At 32.4% G+C, this 20,559-nt stretch overlaps 1 protein-coding gene across 1 annotated transcript in view; it reads left to right on the forward strand.

Annotated features, from left to right (window-relative positions):
• Positions 1–20,559, forward strand: part of MS3_00003704 (uncharacterized protein) — a gene marked incomplete at its 5' end in the record, with an annotated part of 131,175 nt that overhangs the window by 70,357 nt on the left and 40,259 nt on the right. The window contains one exon of the mRNA XM_012940049.2: positions 12,813–13,169. Within this exon, the coding sequence (XP_012795503.1) occupies positions 12,813–13,169 (357 nt within the window). The remainder of the gene's footprint in view (positions 1–12,812; positions 13,170–20,559) is intronic.

The following is a 20,559-nucleotide window of genomic DNA, read 5'->3' on the forward strand; positions in this document are numbered from 1 at the left end:
AATTCAAAATGATTACTGTTACTGTGGTAGATAATAGCAGTAAAATCTGGATAGTATGAGATTTTAGAGTCATATTCAATAAGGTCATTGAAAATAGATTAATTCCCAGTGCAAATTCAACCTGTTATTGACTTTTTATAACTTCAGGAAAGTTAACCCAATGTCAATGATACAGTATATCATCTTACCGCAAAACGAATACTGGGTAAAAATGTAAGATTGTTTGTAACACTATGTTAGACAACTGAACTGTTTGGTTGTCCTTAGCATGTCAGTGATTTGTATCAACATTCTCTTTTAGTATCTATTAAATTGTGTTACAATACGTTCTGTGATTGCTAAAGAAATCTAGTTGACTACTAGTGTGAAATGCCAAACATTAACAAATATTGTACTGATGATGTCCATCGTAAAACAGTAGTCTTGAGATGACGCTAAAGTATTTGAATAAATGAATGCTGATCTTAGATTTCGGCTTCATCGAGTTTACTTTGCAGAATAGCGTTAACTTTGTTGTTTCACAAATGAGTTCAAATCATGTACGGGGTTCCACTAACAAATATCATCTAATCTGAGTTACAACGCAATTTCCAGAATTTCTCAAAAATAATCACCGATACTTCACGATACATGTATATAGTTTTCTTAACCAGGAGGCTTCAATTAACCACTATCCGTTCACATATACCTATATTTTAATGTTTATTACTTTCGTATTTAACTCATTATAAGCATTCGAGGAGCAGTATTGAAGTAAATTATGTTCGCTTGCCGTAACTCTGCTTTATTTAAATAATGTACCACTGATGCCGACACTTTCCACATTACAGTGGTTTTTCAAATGCCCCACTATAATAGTAGTGAATTGCTCGTCGGACATCAGTACATAGTTCACAAACTCTTACTTCTAGTGCAAAACGCTCATGAAAATATGTAATATCTTATTAAAAAATACATTTCTAGTAACTGCACAAGACTAATAATATTCGGTAGGATGAACTCATTACTGAAAATCGTATTAATCTATATTCTTTTTTAAAGTCTTTCTGCAAATAGATTGAAAAAATTATGAAATCGCTAAACGTTGAAACATGAATTATAACAGCCAGCTAAATAGAACTACAAATTTTATTTGACTTAAACCGTCATGGCTCAAATGGATCGACAAAAATCAATATTTTTCCGAGCGGATGAGTCCAATATTCGTAGGTGAAATATAACTTTTTAGGATTATAATTTCGTTTTATTTTAAAACAACCAGATTTCAATGCAATTACCGACTTGAACAGATTTTCTAAAACTGGATAATTTTTAGTGTCGGTTAAGCCCATATAACTTATTCTAGCTTTTGGACAGGCCAATCTATTCATTCTTCTTGAGTCGCGTTTTGACAGTGTTAATTATTCACTTATCAACCCTGACTGTTTTTATATGAGCGTAGGTGTGTACACTTCTCATCCTACTCATCACATGTTTGTAGCTTATTTTTGTGTGACTATAAATATTGATTAACGCTTGATTAAAGGGAGTTGGCTCACACGTCCTCTCCACCGCGCGTCATTTCGCTTCGTTTCCTTCCACTCTCTTCATCCCTCTCATTTCCTGTCCAGATCAATGAATGTACAAAATATAGGTATCCAAAAATCCATTCTCGTATTTGATTTATTTAATTCCGTCATTCACTAGCGTGAGTTAAATAGATAATTATTTACGAGGATAGGTGACATGTGTATATGTCGATGGTAGTCATACATTAGCCATCAACATATGATCTAATTGAAGTCAGATCCCGGGCCACTAAAAAATTACATAATATGCATGTCACTGGAATATATCGTTTACATATTAGACAGTTATGTATTTAAATTATTTGTAGTAGAAAAGTATTTTTCTGAGACAAAATGACTCTATTCGAATAATAATGACATAAGAATTCAATAATTGAGCTAACAATATGAGTTTTACAATAAATACAAAAATTATTACAAATGAATGTTATTCGTCTGCAGACGAAGAGTACATTTGAAGCTTAGCCAACCGGTTCAAAAATAGTATAATCTCATTTAAACGGAACTGATGATTTAAACAAGAATTATAGTCCCTCGCCTACATTTGGGTCCGTATACGTTTAATTTTGCCTTTCAATTGACTTTTTTTTTTAACAGATTATGTCATTTGAATAATAATAATTTGTCATTATCTTCGTATCTTTATAATCTTGTTTTACGAATGTGTATGCTTGGTCACGTGTAACAGCCTACACATGTATCTCTCTTACTAGCTTAAATGTTAGTCTCTTAAGTCATTTTATAACTGATTTGCTTTGCCATTTATATGTGCTTGGTAAACTCCATTCATCCGTTCACAGGTATTTGCTAGAATTCGTACGCTTCTATTCATTCGTATTCGAATTTTTGTTGGTATCAGCTTTGTGGTCTTGTGGCTTTGTGATCTGTGCTGTGCAACAACAAACTGTATTCAACGTTCCGTATTGTTTTCTGAAATTCGTGCATCGTTGGGAGCTATCTAATATCTGTTATCAGGACGCGTGATGTGTTCGCTCCGGAATTCTAGGATACAGGTACATCCAGCTGACGAGTCCCAAACAGGACGAAACGCGCGTCCTGAATTCCACTGTTAGCCACTAGCCATCTTCACATAAAAAAGCTTTTGACTTAAAGCTATATTGAGGCAATCCGCACAGGATGCACATGTACTAAAATGAGACTGATCAATTGCAGTCTTGAATAACAATCGGAAGATACAAGTGAAACAACACCAAGTGAATTTGACCTTAATTTCTGTTTTGTTTATTATTATAACTACTATACAGATAAGTTAGTTTACCGATATCTACTGTTTCCAGTTAATAAATAATATGATGAAGCTGTGAATACATCTAGCTAACTTGGAAGTTTAATTAACTTAGTTGAATGAATATTTAAATTACAAATAGCCTGTAGTGAACAAGAACACAAGTGAGGACAACCGAATGTATTTGAAACGAAATTACAAACCGTCTCACCGAAATCTGAGAGCCATATAGTAATTAATTAATGTGCAAAATATCAATCCAAGTCTCAAACTTGACTATTCTTTCTGCAAATATCAGTCCATTGTTCCTGCATGTCCATACCAATTGCGTTCCGTTCCCGTTCTTTCCTTATCGATCTTCTACTGAAATACAATCTATGCCTGACCATCGTTATATACTAATTATGTGGATATACGTAACCCACACCACAAAGCTATTGAGCATAAATAAAAGTCAATTTTGAGTGTGAATATCATTAGGGATTGTTAAATTAATGTTAGTCATAAATATTAATAATTAAGTTTTTACCAGCTAAAATATATTTTAATTGCGATCTCAAATCACTATTGAAAACTTAGAAGCATTAGACGGCCGTTCCGTCCTAGTATTGGACACATCGGCAGTACGCATCCATGGTCCCGGACGCAGGATTCAAACCCAGGACCACCGGTTTGACGTGAACGCTTAACCTCCTGACCACTAAGCTCGGATTCAATGTGATTAATATATAACTCCAACCAATCTCCATAACCCTATACTGAAAATATCTTTTAGTTGTTTTAGCTTTTAATGTAAGATCGTTGACATTTTCGTAAATCAGATAGATAAATGATTTGAGCATTTTCTTTAGATTACTGACCAAGTACAAAAATAATGAACTTTGATTATTTAATTCATCATTTGTTTTATTTTGTATCAAAATTATTATTACCAGCATTATATAGCTATTGTACTTGAAATCATATACAGGTAATTCAGTGAGAAATGTTATTGTCTAATTTACATTGTATCAACTTTTTACTGCTGTCATCACCTAGAATCTCAAAAGGTATAATAATGTATTTCGTTATCTTCTATTTGAATAATTTAGAAGTTTATGCTGCTTGGATTTTCATGTGTTTGTTCGTTTGTTTATTTCAGCTAGATAGGTCCGTGCTGTATGTTTATGTTAAATTCTATCAGTCTAATATTACTTGAGTAATATTTCGCGGGTTTTTTTAATCAAATTATACAATAAATGACAATAATCCTTACAATTTTCAACTCATGATTACTGTTTCAGGTTAATATTTTCAATAAATATGCTATTTAGCTAATTAGGTTGAAATCCTAAAGGTAAATATTACGAAATAAAATCAAATTTTTATATTAGTATGTTATTTCATACTGATTTTATAGTGAAAAAGATTAAATTCACTTGGTATGGTTAACTTGAATATTCTCATTGATGTTTAGGACTGCAATTGATCAGTCTCTTATTGGCATATGTGCATACTGTGCGTATTACCTCGATTTTGCTTTAATTCACAAGAATTATAAACAAAAATGGATAGTGACTAGCAGTGAAATCCAGGACTCAGTAGCCGGCCGTTGCTGCTACCTTCACGTGGTAGTCGGGCTTGCCTATCTTGATGAGCCGATCGGGCTATACTGACTGGAACAATCGTTCCTCAATGTCCTACCATGCCAGACAATTCGGTTGAAGAACGGTAAAACGAAAAGCAGCAAACCCAAGGTCCGAAGGCGAAGTCGTACTGCCGACTGTACAGAGGAGTGACAGCAGTAAGGTGTTTCTTCTTTAAGACAACCAACAAAACAGCGATGCTGCCTTTCTACAAGGAGGGGTGAAGTTAGAAAAGGTCGACCCTGAAAATGAGCACCCCGCCTTATCCCCCGGATATCCGTCTCCGACGGTAAGGTCTCAACAAGTACGGAGCTATTGCGAAAATTACTCACAAAACAGTCGTGTGTGATCGACCTCAAGCAGCGCTGCGGTCACGCTCTCAGGTCACTGAGACCACCTCTAATCCAATTTCCTTTTCAGGTACGTCCAAAAGAACCTTTTCATGGTGTGGGCAGCCGGAAAGTGATAACTGCCCTCATACCTCTAACTGAACTCAAACTAAGTGGATACCGCGACGTCGTTTGAAGCGAACGGTACTGGATTTAAGTCCTAGAGTGGACATCAATTTTGAGATGCAGGTGTATCCCGCTGATGAGCCCCGAATAAGACGAAACGTGTGTCCTGGATTCCAGTGCTAGTCATCATCCATCTTTGCTCAAAACGATTAAATGTTTGATTAAAATCCACAAACAGCTAATTTCTTTATAAAACAGATAAAATGTAGATTTTTCAAAACAGCTGTCCAAGATGACTAAAGCAGATTTATTCAGAATAGGTATTTAGATAAACAATATTGAACTCTTAATCTTTTGAGTCCGATTAAATCAAGTTATATTCTGTAAACTCAAGATGTTATATATCTTACTGTTATATTATTACAAGTAAACCGTATTTACTAAGTAAGAGAAAATATTTTCTCATAAAGATAATCACTGAAACCAGAACGTAATGACAGAATTCACTCTATTCATTTAAATCAGAAGTTAATTATGAAAATTTTATACGATTTAATGAAGATAAAGTTGAAGGTAGCTAAGTGAAAAGCAGAAAACATATCACTTCTCTAATGTATAACATCTCACCTACAACTAAGTTTATTTACGGCTAATTTTGTCTAACGCTTTTTTTAACTTATATAACAGACAGTATTATATGAACAGTAACTATTTGTCTATTTTTTTGTATTTATTAATATTATTATTGTTTTTTATTACCACCACGTCCTCAAAAGCATCTACGCTCGATCACATGTAACAGCCTACGCACATATCCTACTATCTAGCTTAAACTGCTCGATGCATCATCCGCTTTCCCACATAAAATTATATATATGTTTGCATCTTATTAATTGATTTGTTTCTGCATTCGCTTGCTCACGTGTATTAGCTTCTCTGCTCAAGTTCGCTTGATGTGCTTGTAACTTTGTTATTTGAGCTAACCAATAATAAAATGTAGTCGGTGCTTCGTTTTACTTTCTGAATTCATACACCGTTGGGATTGATTTAATAACGGTTATCAGGGGGATTGACAAACAAAGCCCAAGGAATTATCTCGAAGGCAGGCCACTACTAATGTAATAGAAATATCTGTGTTTCTATATTAAGTTTTTAAATAATTCTCATGATGTCGATTCCCACTTCACGTCCTAGTATCATCAACTTTCATATGAAATGCATAGCTCTAAACTGAGAAAATAATTCTATTTTTAAGTTATCTTGTCATTGGATCATTAACAGTTTGGTTCTCTAACTAAATACATTATAACATTAATATCTAACTAAACTTGTAAAAATGAACGCTACATAGGCAAAACAGTATACAGTTTGCCCTTAAATTTAATGTCCAGTCATTTATGAATATAATGAACTACGATCAATTGCTCAATGTTGGTGAAAATAGTTTACTGAAATTGACAAAAAGCAATAATTTAGTATTGCTCAAAAGGATTATTATTATTATTATTACTATAGTCTTGCAAGTACCACATACGCTCTGTCCATTGTTCCTAACTATTGATCTTGGTAATGTGATTTCATCCACGAATCCGATAGCCTTTTATATAGTGTTATGATTACAAAGTTATCATTTAAGAATGCTTAATTTATTCTTACCGTATTCGTTAACCTATTCTGCCTTAGTTTTGTCAGTATATTGCTATTTGAAGTAGCAGAATAATTTAATGTTTTCTTCCCTCGCCCCACAAGAAAAAAATTCTATTTATTAATTTCAAGCAGATGTTTCAGAGAAAATACAGTTTGTAAGCACTGAAGTTATATCGCTGGTATATACATTAGCATGATATCATATTTCTATATGATGCAGGGTTGAATATCGAGGAAAAAAGAAAAAATTCACTTTTGTTGAAATTCTTGTAATGTTGGGATGTATTTTGTGTTGCGAAAATATGCGAAAATATATATATATATATATATATATATATATATATATATATAACCCGTGACATGAAATATGAGTATATTGCATTTTTCATAGCTCCGCCGGCGTATTATCCATTTTCATTATGGTTACACAAAACAACATTTGTCAACAGCTGTTAAATCACAATAAGCTTATACTAACAATTTAAGAAGATGAAACCATTTTTCCCAATCAATGTTAATTCATCTACAGTTTAAACTCATTTGATGATAAATATGAATCTGTCAGTTAATAGTGAAAACTATAAACTCCTTTATTCTTCAAATATTTCTTGAAGTTATTTAAATTTGTTATAATTATAAAAGATAATTTTTGCAACTCTTTCACTTATTGATACTTACTTAATAATGATGCAATCCATTAAAATTTCTTAATTGAGATCATGAATCAATAAATGTTAGGGCATCATTGAAAACCTGAGAGAACTGGAGGGTCATTTTTCTCCCTCATCAGTGCGCGATCACGATCTCGTGCACGGGTTTTGAACCCATGACCCTCGGTCTCGCGCGCGAACGCCTAACCTGTAGACTACTGAGCCGGGATCCAATTGCTGGGTTTGAATCCCGTGTACAAGATCGTGGATGCACACTCCTGAGGAGTCGCATACTGGAACGAAACGGCTGCCCAGTGCTTCTAGGTTTTCAATAATGGTCTAACATTCATCAATTCATGATCTTAATCAAGAACTCACCAATCTCTGCAACACTATACTGATAAAACTTCTCAGTTGAATTTTGTCACACCTATTTTTGATATCTCAGGATTTTATTTAGTTTGTTTAAAACTTTCTGAAAAGCTAGACTACTTAATTAGTGAAGTGCTTAAACAGTAGTTTTGAAATAACTTCAATGATAATTGTAAATAGTTGGTGCTAACCAGTGTCGTATTACTACAGTCATTGCAAGTACAAGTATTTGTAAACAATTTTCTACGTAAGATACCAAATTTGTATTGGCCGGATACCATCAACAACAGCCTACAATGAGAGAGAACAAACCAGCCTTCAGCCGAAAAGGAAATTAGGAAAAGGCAATGGAGATGGATAGGACATTTATTGTGGAACTCACCAAACTGCATCACGACTGCAAGCGCTAACTTGGAATAGTGAAGGGAAACAGAAGGGAGGAAGGCCAAATAACACACTGAGTCGAGAATTGGATGCAGACATGAAAAGAATGAATAGTAACTGGAAAGGATTGCTCAGGATAGAGTTGCATGGAAGATGCGAGTGGGTGGCCTAGGCTCCTAGACGAGGGGTAACAGGCGTAAGTAAGTAAGTTACCTTACTAAAGGTTGTTTTCGTTGAGAAATCTTATTTAACTAGTAGTGTCGCAATTTATTTATCTCAATATCCCATATAATTTTAAAAAATTTAATATGTCGAATCCCAACTGATTGATCATATATTCTAATTATTAAATTATCATACGAATTTTATTCATATTAGAGGTCAATCTGCATATGATTTTCAAATCATTCCTATATTCCTGGTTTTTGGGAATATATCCAAAAAAGTCACTTTAGTAAATATCATACATTTTTCTTGGTGAAAACAATTGTATCATAGAAAAATAATACAATGTGGATAAAATGGCAAGCAATTAGTTTAAGTGAATCTGGTCACACATAGTAAAGTAAATGGCCTGGTTATTCATTTTAACCAGCGAAAAATATACAGTTTACAATTATATACTATATGTGTAAGTATTTTAAAATTTGGTTCTGAAGAAAACGTTTTAAATCATTTTCCTCTTTACAAAACATCATGTATTTAAATTGAAAAGTTTTGGTGTATAATTAAAAAAAACAAATCTTTTGGATTTTCAAATTGCTCGGGTTCCAAGAGTAAATTGTTAAAAGAGACTATCTTTAGACCCAAATGATATTTAGTTAAAGAAGCGAATTAGTCAATTGGTTGTGGTATTTCTCCACGTTTCAGCTTCGTACAGTGGAACTGTTTTGACGTTCGTAGTGAAGACTGTGATTTTGATATTGATCAACAGTTTTTTCAAGTTCCATATGCTCTTCAACATTAGGAATGCTGCTATTGCTTTGCCAATCCTTACCTTTACGTCTACATTAAATTCTCCTTGTTCATCAATGATGCTACCCAGGTACGTGAAAGTTGCCATCTCTTACAGAGTGTCTTCATCATGTGTGATTGGGTTGTTTTCCTCCGTGTTGTATTTGAGGATCTTACTTTATCCATTGTGTATGTTGAGGCCTACTGCTGCAGAGGCTGCTGCTACATTGTTTGTCTCAACCTGGATTTGTTGGTGTGTATATGATAGAAGAGCTAGTTCATCTGCGAAGTTCGAACTGTCTAGATAGTGTTTGGAAAAAGAAAGTTTTTTTATTGTGATAACTACGAACGCATTTATCGATTGCGTATAATGCGAAAATTTTAATTCGTTTCTGATTTGGATCACGAGCAGCGTTATCATCAATAAAAGCTTGAATAAATTCTTCATAAAATGTTTTTTGTATGGATAAGTTAATCGTAAGTATTAAATAAATAGTGGATTCTACAACAGTAAAATTATTTTGTACGAACTTGAATCTCGTTAAGATGATCAAACTTGGACGATAGTTTGTTAAATTCACGAACGAAGATCGAATTCACTGTAGTAGTAGGAAACTGAATGTTCAATTTTCTTTACAAGGAGAATTATATTATTTGATATACAGGTATTTCATTAATGACTAGTGGTTTGAGCTTAATGTGCAACCATTACAAAACCTAAATTTCTTATTATAACTATTGATTTCAATATACAAGTAACAGATGATTAATCAGTCATTTTTATAACGTTTACTCTTTATTATCTTCTGTAATGAAAGATACTACATAACTAAGGGGTTTTATTTAACACGATTTGTAAATATTAACAGCTAATCCAGAGATCATGTTTACTTTTACTATAAATTAGTTCAGAGACTATCCTTATATACCAACCCATGTACTTTGTCTTTGAAAACTAACAGTGACTGTAAATCCTAAACACTTTTCTGACGCTAACAATATAGGCTCCATTTGTTTTTAATTTTCGATACTACTGCCACTGTTGTTGCTACTAAATCTAATTTACCATCTTACATAAACACGTATACAAATACAAACCCCAATAATTGAAAGAATAGATTAACTGACTGTATATCATCCATACCAAGCTATCATTTAAGGCTGTCAAAAAAAATATTACAAAAACTCCACTGTTCATCTTAGTTTTAATAACTTAGTCTTTGATCCCTCAACTGAACTGGAATTGAATGATTTCCCAAATAAATTCGTTCAAAATATTTGAAAAATCATTCTGTCTCTCCTACTTTCTCTCTGAATGAAGGCAACACATGATTTATGTAACGCTTAACGAAAAAAATCAATGACGTTCGCCTACACTTGTTGTTAAGCATGAGATATAAAGCGTATCTGTAAACGTTTTACTTATTCAAACAATCCGAAAACACAAGTAATGAAGTTTTTTTTACTTCAGTTTGTATTATGTAAAATAATACTGTTCATAATACGAAACAACATTTTTTGTCAAATTAATTTCTCTTTTGAAACAGGATCACTAGTTGCTTTATCCTATGACTGAAGGTGATTCTTAAAATCCTACTGTAACTAGAATTTTTTCTCAACTTTTATTCTTGTCTTTATAAAAATAAAACTCATTATAATTTGTTTTTTATCATTATCCGTAGATGAAAAAACACTAGATCTGCAACCTTTCATACTTAGTTTTTAAAGACTAAATAGGGAGATTACATATATATGTTAGAGTAGTGATAGTTTTGATGCGTATGCAGTCGTTCCTGTCATCACAATTAATAACAGCAAACTTCATAAAAGTCTCTTAACAAAGAAGTACGCTAAATATGTAAAATTTTGATGATTTTCTGATTTCATATACCTCAAATTTTCATAGACGGTCAGGCAATGTTTAAAGAATCCTCACATAAACAATTGCCTGATATACTAACAAGTTTTGTTATTATTACATAGAGTAAATGAGTGTTACGCAAAGGATAGATCCTTATTATATAGCATTCGAGAAAATGATGTGTTCAAAAGGAAACGAACTATTACACATAATTCCATTCAATTTACAAACTATGATTCGAAGTTTAGTTGAAAAAATATATGATTAACACTCTGTCGTTCTTTGATTCTTTCAGCTATTCTTAGTTTATAATTTTATCTATCATTTATTAAACAAACTCGTAATTCAGAGTTATTTCCACATGTTATATATAATTGATTTCATTGATGCGTTTAAGCCACAGAAACAATAAAAGAAAATTTACTTAGTCTAATATCAGAAATTGGTAACAGATATTTTGACGAATGAGTTTTTGAAAAGATTAATTTCATCATCATTTACTCTGTCCCGCATACGGGTTCGTGGAACTTATATATTTATATATATATATATATATATATATATATATATATATATATATATATATATATATATATATGGCTTTAATCAATGTAATCGGTGGAACTAAGATTTGTCCAAACACAATTTAATGAGGCAATTTCTATATAGTCTTCTTATTACACCATCGAAATTTATCAAAAGGGGCCAATTGATTAAAATTACTTAAAAGAAAACTCCCTGCAAATACTATTAAAAAGTTAAATGAATTTGCCAATCATAAATGCAAAATTGTATCGGAACGCGTGAAACTGAACTTTTATAAATCTTGTTTATCGAGTCACATATTCCCAAATCAACTATATAAGAATTTACATTCAAGTAAATTACAACCGAATATTTCAAATCTCATTCTTCAACTGTCGAAATCTTATATGAATAATTTCCATGATAAATTGATCAATTTAATTGAATTGTACACTTAAGCATTGCCTATATGACAAGACTGTTTACTCTTTCACATACTGAACATTATCGGATATCTGTGTGACGGCGCACTTTATGAATTGATTGATTCCATCAAAATTTTCGGCATACAGGATACAAACTGTGAGATATGTCATGATTCAGGGTGAATATATCGTTGTATTATATCAAATAAAAACTACTTTGATGAACATTTCACTGTCTAGGTAAATCCAAAAATTAAGAATACATTATTTACTATTATATTCTTACTCATTTCATCTTACTACATTATGGTTTCTTATTTGATAAAGCGCTGATTCTCTCTGAAACCAGATTTATCAGGGCAATAAATTGTCTAATATACCCTTCATATGCATGCAGATCATGAACATGTTAATCCACATTCAAATTTTGATTAGTTAATTTTTTTTTTTCAATTATTATTTATTAATCCCACATTAACTGCATTTATTCGAGGGAATAGTTACAGTGTATAAATTTACACACATATATATTAACATTAATGTATTGACATAAGTATGTCTATTTCTGTAGTTAATCGAATCAGAATTAAGCATATTGTATAGCAAATATAGTTACAGGTAGATAGTATTTTTCAAGGTTTAATAAATAAATGAAAATTTTCACTTGTCTTTTTACTGATTGGCTAATAATGTTAAGTAAAATCTTCTTTGTGTATATAAAAGCTTTATCGAAGGTAAATGTTGTTGTATTCACGTTTCTTTTCCTGACTTGTATTGTCTTGTTATTTGGTAATAATGTTATAATAATAATTAGAGAACATAATCTACACTTCATCAAGTGGAATAGCGTCATGTTTGTAAAACTACTTCAGTTATATAAGTATTTGACTGTAACGTTTTCAAAATGTCTGTGAAACCGAACCATTTGGATTAGAAAAGTGTAGGACAATTCTGATATGTGCTTTTAAAAGTTACTAGTTACATTGACCAAATTACATAGTGCTCATATAAATATTACATATTACTGATCAATAAAAATATGACATGATGATGATATTAGAACATGTCAACAGATCCAAACTTATATAATGTGAATTTAGCATCTAAACGAACAACAATGCCTTCAACACCTTGCTTTTTTGGTGAAACTTGTCAAAATTTTCATCAACAAACTAGTGACAGTGGTAATGACAATAAAACTAATGATAAAGAAAATTATGGCCACAACAAAAATGAATCAGAAATGATTGAATCGAGTGAAATGGATTTAATTTACACTCAAACAGATAATGATAATCTCACACCATCTATAATACTTACCTCTGATGATACTGATTGGAAACCATGTGAACAAGGTAGTATTTCGAGTATGGAATCTATATCTAATTCACCAAGTCCTAGGACTTCCTATAATTCCTTACTACATTGGGGTATTAATAATGCACAAGATGAAAGAGGTAAGTATGATTCTAATCAATTATATGATATATACGAAAATTCGTCAATATTAGAACGAATAGTTTGACAATAATATGATTGTTAGCTGTGTATTACTAAGACAGGGATTTCTTCTAGTTTCATATTTTGGCTGATAAGACGTTGAGATCCACTGGAAATCAGTTAACACTAGTTGGCTATTTTATTCAAATGTATAACTACTCTATAGTGTTTATCTATGAACCCCCATGGGATCAAACTTAGAACGTTTATCTTGTACGCGATGAACGCATCGTATTTGTTTTAAGTTGAAACTAAATGATTTCTTCAAATTTTAATACGGGTAAACCCTAATTACAATCTTAAATTCATAGTACTAACTTTCATCTGTACTGTCCATGTAACACAGAAAATCTTATGGGTAGCTTAGATTTTAAATATTTGCCATCAATGTTCATGATTTTTGTATACTGTTGTATTACTAGGAACTATATATATAGGTATGTGGCTTTGAGTTCCCAATAAATAATCATCAGTTAGTTGAACCTTCCTATTGCATAGAAATAGATAAAAAGATATTGCCATCATACTTGTTGGATTTTTTGAGTTACTGTCAATCTCAGCTGTCAAATTTTCGCCCTTTATTTTAGTGGTGGAGTTTTAAAATTCTACTTTCGATGTTTAGTTCGGAAATGAAAGATAAATTCTTATGATTTAGGTCAAGGTTACATGTCAAAAAGTCCTACTGATCAGTGGTGGTTTGTTCACACTAGTATCATGTCAAAAATCATATGTATGGATATTTTTCTCTTGTTATATTTCTTAATCTGATGTGGTTGGTTAATGTACACACTATCATGCATGAAATGCAACTATTTATCATCTCTACTAGTGAAGAAGAAAAAAAACGGTGCATCTTGTCTGATTTGCACTGCAAATTGTATTTACCCTCAAGGACAAAAACGTGTGTAAACACATTTGTGATTAAGTGAGTAAACAAATATTAAGCAACACAAGAATTAGGACGTACTCATCTCCTGAAATAGCCAATCCTACTGCACCTGAATTTAATTAGATTTTCGTTTTCCAGGTTATTACTATTAAGTAATGGTTTTTATTTATTCAACAAGTAATGACTACTGGGACTCAGTAGACTAGTTTATTGCGCCCCACCATTTGGAGTGATCTTACAAGGGCTATAGTCTCATTGCGGACATACATACACTAGGATCTGCGAACATCTAAGTTATATATCCTAGGTAAGATGAATTGGTGTTCTTGCGTTTTGATGCTAGTTGTTCCTTGTTTCACTTTCGACAGTTGGCAATGGAAATAAATTGTTGGGAAAAATGGTGCCAACCAATTTTTTAACTGTTATTGTTGTTGCCGAATTCCTGAAACTAATAATCTACTGTACATTATGGTTTCCAATTAAAAATGTTGAAATAATTGAAGTGAAAGATTCAATCTTATTATCGATGAAATCAATAGCCCAAATTATTAGCTACATATACACCAGAATCATTAATTCCTCTGTTATATTTTACTTTTTACATTAAGTTTAACAATGACTTGATGTAACTGATTTTACTGGTAAGATACAAACTAAAGTTGTTAAAACTAGGTCTTGGCAACATTTTAACACTGTCCAAACATTTTAGATTTCCGTAGCCTTAACAGTATGTTTTCACTTCAGTAATTAATGCTATTAATCCTCAATAAACATTAACCACATTATTCATGAAACTTTTAGTTCTTCTTGATGACTCATATATCTAACGTGTGAATCATGTTTTTCTGTTCATTTCTTTTAATATTCTAACTCTTCTTTTAATGATTTTTACTAAGGTCATCAACTAATTTAATATTAATTCTTCGTTTATTGGCTCGATTGAACATTTAATCATTTGTATGTTTTCCAAGGTCATAGGAGAAAATATCTGGTATTTTAAATGAAGAAATAAAAAAAAATCAATTAGCATGGTCGAATTGGCCTTGACAGTAGATGTAAATATTGACTTAATACATAGTGGGTATTATAACTACAATTTAGATTGTTTACAAACAAAATCAGTAACAATAAAGGATAACAATTCCACTTAGTGAAAATTTATTCAGAACATAATGGATATGATATTTTCATTATTGAATTCTTGGGTTGATTTGCTTATTGTTTATGTTAATAACTATTAAATAGTAGATTCATCAGTTGTTTATTTGTCCAAGTCTATTGATTTACTATGAAAATAATATTGAACTATAACTAATTCTCATACGTGTAATTAATCTTATTTGTATTACGTAATGGCTATAAATGATAGGATATTTATTTGGCCTGGTTAACTAATTATGTATACATACATATATATTAACTGTTTTGTATGCCTTTTTACGTAAGTTATATGTGTGGATTTCATTCTTTTACTTCTATATCAAATGTGTGGACGTAAATCAATAGTGTGTCTTATCAACTACATAGTTATGTGAATATACAATGTGATTATGCAATATCGTTGTAATGATTCAATTTTTAATACAAGAACCATTAGAGAACGCGAATACTGTTTTAAGAATCATAAAATAACCAGGACTAGAATAATGATCTTTATTAGTTTAGCCAATAAAATAAATTTTAGGTAGTATTCGTCAGAGATTTATCTCATTTAAACTACTAGTAAAAATCAGGAAAAACTAGACAGTTTCAGTTTAGTATGGGACCCCGACTTGGCTAGAAATAAGACTTGAAACCTTCAGGTTTCTGGACGAATGCCAAGCTATTAAATCCATTACTCTGGCGTCCAATAATGCAATCGCGAATTCAGTTGATGATCATCCGTTTCTACTAATTTCACTGCCAACATTTCTGAACTTTACCACTAATGAATTCTCCTTTTGATAAATGATGAGAATTTACGAAAATTTCATGTGCTTCTTTTCTTCTTTCAAACTGTGTTGTGTTAGTAAACTCATATACATCAAACATTTTCTCATTTTGATTATCACGAACGCTATTCGTACATTGATTTCTCACTAGGGGAACTACGTAAATAAAACTGACAATTTAAACATTTAAGTTGTGTATGTTTTGGTGTGTGATACGCAAACCTGTGAGCAATTAGATTCTTTATTATTACTTTTCGATACACTGGCTTTAACACATACTTGTGAATACATTGGAGGTAACAACATACTGAGCAATAAAGGAAGCTATTTGGTAGAGAGAGATGACCTTCACAGTTTGATTAATCTCAGACATTTCATTACTAGTACTTTTATGATTATCCTCAAAATATTACCATGTTTGAAGCCTAGTTTTGGGAAATGTCACTTCATATTCACAGCACTTTAATACACATTTTAACTTAAATATATCTCGGTGAACATTATCGCTTGTGTTAAATTTGTTCAATAATGTTTAATTTGAATTTCAGAACGGCTGGATTTTGTCAAAAATTTGTAAAACTATTCCTGTAACTTACTGAAAATGTATTTATCTTAAAATGCTATTGAAACTTATTCTTTCTATTTCAATCAGGGCATTGTATAGTTCATTTTATTTTTTATTATCGATTTTTTTCCTATAATATGTGTTGTAAATCTAGCGTGTTCGTGTTGTCCCTTAGTGTAAACAGTTGAAAATGAATCATGTGTAATCGATACAAATCTGATGAAACCAGATTTGTTTAGTTTATTATGGTTTGATATAATATGCATTATTCTTTCCCCTCGATAGTCTTTTTGATTTACTATTAACTATAAATTTAACTTACCTAATATGATTCAATTTCCTTGAATGAAATTTGTGCCTACAAATTATCAATAAATAAACATTGACTGATGCTTACTGACGCCTGTCACTCACAGTGAAGCATAGGTCGCCAACCAGCATTCTCCAACCCACTCTGTTCTGGGCCTTCCTTTCCAGTTATGTCCAATCGTTGATCATTTTTCTCATATCCGTCTCCATTTCTCAGCGTATTGTGTTCTTTGGTCTTCCTCTCCTCCTTTGACCTTGAGGATTCCATTTGAGGGCTTGCGTTGTGACTCAGTTGGGTGCTTTCCTCATTATTGTGTCCTATCCACTTCCAGTGCTTCTTCCTGATTTCTCCCTCCACTGGGATCTGGTTTGTTCTCTCCCACGGTAGGTTGTCGCTTATAGTGATAGAAGTAGCTTGCATAGACAACTGTTAATAAACACTTGTATCTTCTGGATGATGGCTTTCGTAGTTCTTCAGGTTTCCTCCCTATACTGTAAAACTGTCTTAACATTTGTGTTGAAAATTCTGATCTAGGTGTTGGTTGACAGTTGTTTTGAGTTCCAGTTGTAAATATGCTGTTTTTGCTTTGCCAATTCACGCCTTCACATCTGCATCAGATCGACCGTGTTCATGCATGATGCTGCACAGATATGTAGAGGTTTTTACATCGTTCAAAGCTTCTCCGTTATGTGTGATTCGATTGGTGCATGTTGTGTTGTATGGGAGAATCTTGCTTTTCCGTTTGCGTATGTTGAGACATACTGCTGCTACACCGGTCGTTTTCTCCTCCATTTGTTGGTATTCGTGCGTCAGAAGAGCCAGGTTATCTGCGAAGTCTAGATCGTCCGCCTGAAGTCCCTCTTGTGCTACTGCCGGTCCCAAGCCCGTATAAAGGAGGCGGGTTAGCTGTAGGGTTAGTGACCACATCCCATATAAAACTAAATCGCTATAAACCCATTTAACTTATGCAAAGTTTAAATTATTAAACAATTTTAAATATATATAATACAAAATAAAAGCGACAAACCTGATAATACATACTTTATTTGTATCAGAAGAGGTTTTGTGGAGATTTTAGAAAATTCAGTTGTTGAGATCATAAATCAATTGAAGCTAGACCACCATAGAAAACCTGAAAGCACTGGATGACCGTTTCGTCCTATTATGGGACTCCTCAGCAGTGCTCGTCAACGACCCCACCTCGTGAGATTCGAACCCACGACCTACTGGTCTCGCGCACGAGCACTTAACCACTAGACCATTGAGCCGGCATCCAACGATGTTATTGTTTAATTTCAAGTAACTGTAACATACTGTATTTAATGGATTGAACGTAAATATTTAACAAAGAATATTACTACATTAGACTTTTTTTCTCATCTTCAACAATGAACCGAATTTTCTTCTAATTTAAATGAAACGTTTAATAAGAATTTTCTCAAAATTATTATTGATAAAAAGATTTTTTTCCCGTTTTTTTTTAAATTATTTTCAATGACCTCACAAAATACAGTTTTTTTATTTTGGAATTTCATTAGAATATGCAAAAATTAGTTTAGTTCTAAATGATGGGTGGATAATTTGTACGGTCAAATTATTTATCAATCAAATAACAAATGTATTCATCAACAACGGTCCAAATGAAATCCAATATTTCAATCATAAATTGTGATCATAAATCGGTAATCAGATAAAATCTGTTTCATACATATTTTCTTTTCAAGTAGTATAAGGTTTTGAAGAGATTGTTGATTTTCTCATAGGTTGAATCATGAATCGATATTAGCTAGATCACTACTGATGACCGATAAATATTAAACATCTATTTTGCTTTAGTATGGGACTTGTTAGCGGTGCGCGCTCATGATCCTAGCAGAAATCGAGCCAAGGACTCATATCCTTGTGTGTTAACCCATCATCTTCAGACTATTAAACCTACATCTGTTGATGTACATACTTAACTTTAATTAATTTGCAAAAGTACACAACCGTATTTCAATGCTTGAGGTGGACAGCTTCCTCACACCTAGTTGAGGTACACTGGTCACTGAAATAACGGACCTAGAGAAATCTTTAAACATTCTTCTGACTTGTTATTTGTGTAGCAGGATAGCTTGTTGAGTTCATGACAATAAGTCACAACTTTAAGTTCAAAAACTTATTTTCTATCAGAGGAAAACTGACCGGAAAGAAAAATGGCTTTAGGAAAGTCAAGATACTCATAAGATAGTAACTAATATGTCGCCAATTGATCAGTTAAAATGTTGTTTTAGCCTTTAGAATTCATCCATTGAAAAGAATTACAACTTTTACTCAGCAAATGTCTACTTTTTAGTGATAACTTAAAATGATTGGTCCATAGGTGTTAACTGTATGGTAAAGGCTTTCAGTAAATCGCGAAGATGGTTCTAAATACTGTTCATTTGTAGTTAAGTGTTTGACTTGATAATTTACCGATGAAATGAGACAATATAAGATTTCCCACGAAATAGTGAGATGATGAAGTAAAGTGGAGTGGGAAGAAATACAAATTCACATCTGCTACTGAACAGTCACGTTCATTTGTTTACCTGATAATGCTTAAACTTCAATAAGTGGGATTCTGTGTTAGATAATTCACTTTGTCATATTTGTACTGTGTACATAGTTTGCTTATGTTAGACCTGTTATGTCTTTATGTACAGCTAGTCGTTACGTGATTTATCCGCCAATCGAAATACGACTTATTCAATCATAGCACGTTGCCAAACCAATGACGTTCGACCGGTATGAGCAGCCTAGCGTCCTTATTGGTCTTATGTCCGCCTAGCCCGTCCACTTGAGTCCAGAACACCAATACCAGCTTCCACCATGCGAATCGAATGGAATCATTTATTTCAGACATACTGGGTTTTTATATCAATCAAACAGACCTCAACGCACCATAAAATAGTAAATAACATTTGTACACAAAGAAGCCAAAAAGTGGCTGTGAACGTGGGAGGCAGTAGTCAATAAACTGAGCATAGCTTAAGAACAGTAAATTATAGGTCAAAATAAAGCTTATAACAAGGGGAATATAGATATACATAATCTAGTTACTGAATATTAATACCACATGAATATATAAATAATATTAGTCCATTAACAGGTCACAGACGTTACTCGTAATGTAATCTTCACTAGGATATAACAAGACCAATTTAACCTTTTCATGTGATATATTGTTTGCAACCAGCGCATATCTGTGACATACATTTAAACAATTGTAATTTCTTTTAAAGTTTAATATACTGAAATAACTTTTCGCTAATGATATTATATGTATTGTACTAGTGCTCATCCGCCATTTCAAAACAGTGAAACCGCCACAAATCAATATACTGTAGAAATATTGCACTGTAAGATAGAAATTTGTTTTTTTGTCATAGTTTGAAAGTTTATATGAAAAACTATCAAAATTCATACAGTCATGAGTCCAGATGATCACTAATACAAAATGAGTTGAAATTTACCTCAGTGCACAAGCTAGTGACTATCTGGCTTTGGTAGTTTAGTGGAGAACGCGATGGTGTTTGAAGCAAAAGGTATTGGGTTCTAGTCAAAGAGTGGACATTAACTCAGATGCAGGTACATCCTGATTACGAGTCCCAAATGAGTGAAGACATGGGTT

This window comes from Schistosoma haematobium, chromosome ZW (assembly GCF_000699445.3).
Source record: "Schistosoma haematobium chromosome ZW, whole genome shotgun sequence".
In the NCBI taxonomy this organism is placed as follows: Eukaryota; Metazoa; Platyhelminthes; class Trematoda; order Strigeidida; family Schistosomatidae; genus Schistosoma; species Schistosoma haematobium.